At 40.0% G+C, this 4,719-nt stretch overlaps 1 protein-coding gene across 1 annotated transcript; it reads right to left on the bottom strand.

Annotated features, from left to right (window-relative positions):
- Positions 1-1,411: 1,411 nt before the first annotated feature.
- Positions 1,412-2,212, bottom strand: LOC103507572. The gene has a single exon (XM_008472062.1). It carries the CDS (start codon positions 2,210-2,212, stop codon positions 1,412-1,414), a length of 801 nt encoding a protein of 266 aa, XP_008470284.1.
- Between the last annotated feature and the right edge of the window lie 2,507 nt (positions 2,213-4,719).

Here is a 4,719-nt window from a genome sequence, read left to right as displayed (position 1 = left end):
TAATGATTCCTATAACATGTGTCATAAAAAGATGATTTCTCTTTATTATTAGATGTTATTGAAAAACATGTTCTAATTCTGCAAAAAATGGATGTAAATGAACGATAAAAAGCGATAAAAAGAGCGATTTCACCAGATGATTTTGATTAACACATTGTGTACGATGTGATCCATTTTTGTATCACCGTCACTTTGGTGGTGGTACGGTGTGATCCACTTTTGTATCACGAGACTTCCTTTAATCCAAGGCCCGTGATACAAAAATGGATCATACTGGAGACCTCTACTCTACGTGGTTTGATGCAGTATATAATGCTTAGTTTTGGTTTCTTCTGGTGTCAAAAAATTCCAAGTGGTTCAAAAGTTATTGAAGAAATAAAAAGAGCTCTTTTTAGGTAAAAATCAAGTCCTTGAGTCATTTCATTCACAAAGCGTTGAAATGTTTGCGCTGAATTACATAATCCAAAACACATGACGGGAAATTCAAACAAACCAAATGGTGTGGTAACGGCAGTCTTTGGTATATCTTCCTTTCGAACGGGAATTTGATGATATGCACGAACCAGATCAATCACTGTAAAATATGTTTTACCGGCTGCAACAATTGAACAATCTTGCAAATGAGGCAAAGGATATCTGTCGGGGATTGTGACATCGTTCAGTTTTCTGTAATCACCACAAGGTCTCCAGTCACCGTTCTTCTTAGGCACTAGGTGAAGCGGCGAAGCCCATGGAGATTTTGAGGGTCGACACAAACCCAATTTAAGCATATAATCAAACTCCTTTTTGGCGGCTTCTAATTTTTCAGGAGACATGCGACGTGGAGTACAATAAATCGGAGGACCTTTAGTTTCAATATGGTGAACAGTTGAATGTTTGACAGAACGAACACACAAGTTATTGTCCTCAGACACAATGTTGTATTTTTTGAGAAGTTTGACAATTTCAGGATGAGTCTCATTGGTACACATTGTTGAAATATTGTCGGATTGCTGCGACATATTCAACATTTTGACGTGAGAAGCTGTCACAGAGTCAACTAAACAACGATTCTTCAAATCTACCATGAGGGAGAAATGACGGAGGAAATCAGCTCCTATGATGGGGCAAGTGACATCCGCTATGATAAATGGATAACGGAAAGAACGCTGAAGTCCAATATGAACTGACACGAGGCGTTTACCGTAGGTTGGTATTTTCGAACCATTTGCAGCAAACAAACAAACATCCGACTTGCACTTCTTGTCAGCCCGAGACGGAGGCATCACGGATACATCAGCGCCACTGTCAATGAGAAACCTTAATCCAGACGCTGAATCAGACAGGAAAAGTCTGTTGTTCTCAGGATGACAAGAACAAGTGCCGACATCATGGTGACAATGAATAGTGGGGCCACGGCCATCAGTCACCTTTACTGACCGGCCCTGGTGTTTAAAGATTTGTTAGCACGATACCAGTTGCAAGGACGCAAACACTGTTGGGCATAACGTCCGAACTTTTTATGATACCAGCATATATCTTCTGGAGCTTCAGATCTTCTTGCTTGGAATGGACGCGAGCGAAATGGCTTTCTCTGCTGGATTTTCAAAACTTCTAAAGATGCGCTGAGATTCTCCATCTGCGAGCTCAAACGCTCGAGGACATCAGACTGAGTTGAACTTGACTCAACAGCTTTGACATGGTGATCTTGCAGGGAACTTGAAATATCATCGGCCAGCTTTCCCAAGGATCGCAAATCAATATTTTGCGCTGTCAAGACTGGCCTAAGGGAAGATGGCAGCTGCTGTAACCATAACGTTTTGAGGAATTTGGCATCAAGGGCAGGACAGAGATCAATCATATGTTGCAAAAGCTCAGAGGGCTTCTTATCGCCGAATTCTTGAGCTGACAGCAAATGCTGGAATCGTTGCGTCTCAGAACCAGAGAAATGTTCAATGAGACGATCTTTCAATGTTTTGTATTTTTCAACTGCAGGAGGATTCAGAATTAAGTCACTTACCGACTCTAAAATCTCACTGTCTACTGCAGATATTAAATAATCGAACATTGTCTGATCAGCAGTAACGCCTGATGTGCGGAATTGCGCCTCCATCTGGGCAAACCAAATAGACGGTTTGTTTTTCCAGAATGGAGGCGGTTTCACGGCCACGCGATACACACGGTCGTCAGCCGTCGGGGTCACCAATGTGGAATTTTGTGTAGAGGAAAACATCGTGATGTTCGTGATATTATTTTGCAAAGACTGAAAGTTTATTCTTAAGAAAAATACTGGTTTGAAAAACCATCCAATCGTAGGACCACCACAAATGTACAAATTACTGGGGATTTCGAAATCATATTTCCGCTCTTGTTGGTTTTGTTTTGTTGATCTACGTATATCTTGTCTCCTCCATTGTGAAAGTATTGATCCACTTCCACTTGAGCTACTGAGAGGTGAAGACTGCAGTGGTATGAACATGTTGAAAGAAGAGATGAGAGCTAAAAGAGTTGAGAGAATGGAAGTGAGAAGAAAAGGGTGAGGTAGACCGAAGAAAAGGTGGAAAGATTATGTGAATCCAGCAGTCAAGATACTTTTCCTATATCTACCAATCTACCATATTCGGGAGATGTTTCAACGAATGGCTGAGTTTTGCATTTTTCTAAAACCACATTTTCATTTACATTTGACCGACATAGGACGTTGTTATACCTACTCTGTTATATTAAACTAAACTACAATAGACAATATGAGAGTAGCTTAAACACCTTTTGATCCATACTATGATACCCTTAATTCTAGAGAGCAGTCTCTGAGTAGAGTCTAATATAGTTGGTATAAAAGTGTTACTATTTTTGGACAATGGTCAGATGAGGATCTTCATTCATGAATATTGAAGGGCTACGTGTCCATCTGGAATTATAGATTAGCTCATTCATCTGTAAATAGTTCGGGGTCAAAGGGCTACTCATTTTGCATGCGTATTTTGAATGCTTTGTGGAAGTAGTTGTGAATGAAACTATGTCTCTACTTGCTTATCGATGGTTTTGAGAAATAACTGAAATGGATGTAGGTTTATGATTGGAAAATAATTGGGTTATAGTTTGGTTGGGCACTTATACACGAGAGATTTTCAGAGAAAACTTGATGGTAGATTTATTGGAATCCGGATGACATTAAAATCTCTGGCTACTATTGAAGCCAGGTCGAATTCCACAGGCCGCTGACAAGTTCTGCCGGAAAAGCATCTGACACGAAGATTTCCGCACTTTTCTGTCAGTTCTTGTTTCTTCTGTTTTCTTCTTCGGGCATGTTGAAGTCTTTGCTCTATCTTATCACAGAGAGTTTTCAGTGAATCCAGAGTTTGAGAAATACTTTTTCTTTCTTCTTTTTTAAACATAAACCATTTGTATTTTTATATTCTGAACATAAAGAAGTTTCAAATTGGAATATTCAATATAGGTACCTACTGACCTGTGTAAATCAAATGGGTGACGTCAAAGACAACCCTTGACACTATGTTAACACGTTGAGCGCTATGTGTATCATATCTGATAAGGTCTCAGTGGTAAGGTCAACCATAAGGAAAGCTTTCGGTTTAGCCAGAAAAATTAGAAAGCTGGTGACAATCTTTCGTGAATTATCAAATTCACGACTGGACGTGACATCACGTTACGTGAGGGCACTTTGTTTCTTCCATCTTGAGATTTTCTCAATGAACCAGTTGTAGGAGTGACCGAACATGTTCCACTTATGAATGACATGACAAATATTGTCAAACTCTAATCCATTGACCATCTCTCTGACTGGATGACTCCAAAGAATACTCGGGATTGATAAACATCTCTTCAATGAAGAAGAAGATTTAGAAGATGATGGTTTCCGAGAAACCCATCAAAGCAGATTTGCCAAAAGTGAGAAAGGATAGTGTAGTAGTTCTGAAGATTAAAATCTTCAACCTGTACATAAGTAGCTAATAGGTATATATAGGTATTTCAAAATCTCGAGAAATAAGGACATTTTAACTATTACTTTGATTATTCTATGTAGTTTAATGTCACCGTAAGGACATTAAGGACTCGTATACCAACTTGACCAGAATGTATTCAAGTATTTATTTCCCTTTTTCCATATCATAAACCGCGCGGTGACAATCTCACCGCAAATGGTCACCTATCCTGATACCAACCCCGCTCCACGTTGCTTCAGTGACCGGCAACTGGTGCATTCAACGCGCTATCGCCCCTAGACAAAACGAGCTTTGAATCAACGTTGTCACGGACCTAAACCGCTTGACCTCGCACTTGAATAATCGATTCAATCGGTTCTCTAGCCGATGATTTATCGAACGTTTATCTTCCAACACCGAAACAACATGCGTATAATGTGTTTGTGTAAATGTATCAATGTAAAATAGATAAATACAACGTTCTCTATTACAGGCGACTTTTTATAAGGCATCGGGTGACTAGGAAGTTGTGAGACAAGAGAAGTTCAAATGAAATTGTCAGCCTAGTTAGCTCAGCGGATTGTGCGTTGTGCGTCTACCTTTTGTAAGCGCTAGGTTGCGGTGACTTCCGCCCAGGGCTGAATTTATCCTGAACAGATAAAGGTCGTTCTCGGAACGGATATGGTATATTGTTCTACGGGTATATGAACGGAACAGGTATACGATGAAATACTTCATCTAAAGCTGTGTGCCCACATCAATGGCCCCTTTGGATGGCGAACAGGTACTTCAA

Source organism: Diaphorina citri, unplaced genomic scaffold, assembly GCF_000475195.1.
Source record: "Diaphorina citri unplaced genomic scaffold, Diaci psyllid genome assembly version 1.1 scaffold323, whole genome shotgun sequence".
In the NCBI taxonomy this organism is placed as follows: Eukaryota; Metazoa; Arthropoda; class Insecta; order Hemiptera; family Psyllidae; genus Diaphorina; species Diaphorina citri.
Note: the sequence above shows the minus strand (reverse complement) of the source record. Positions and strands in the feature narration are given on the sequence as shown.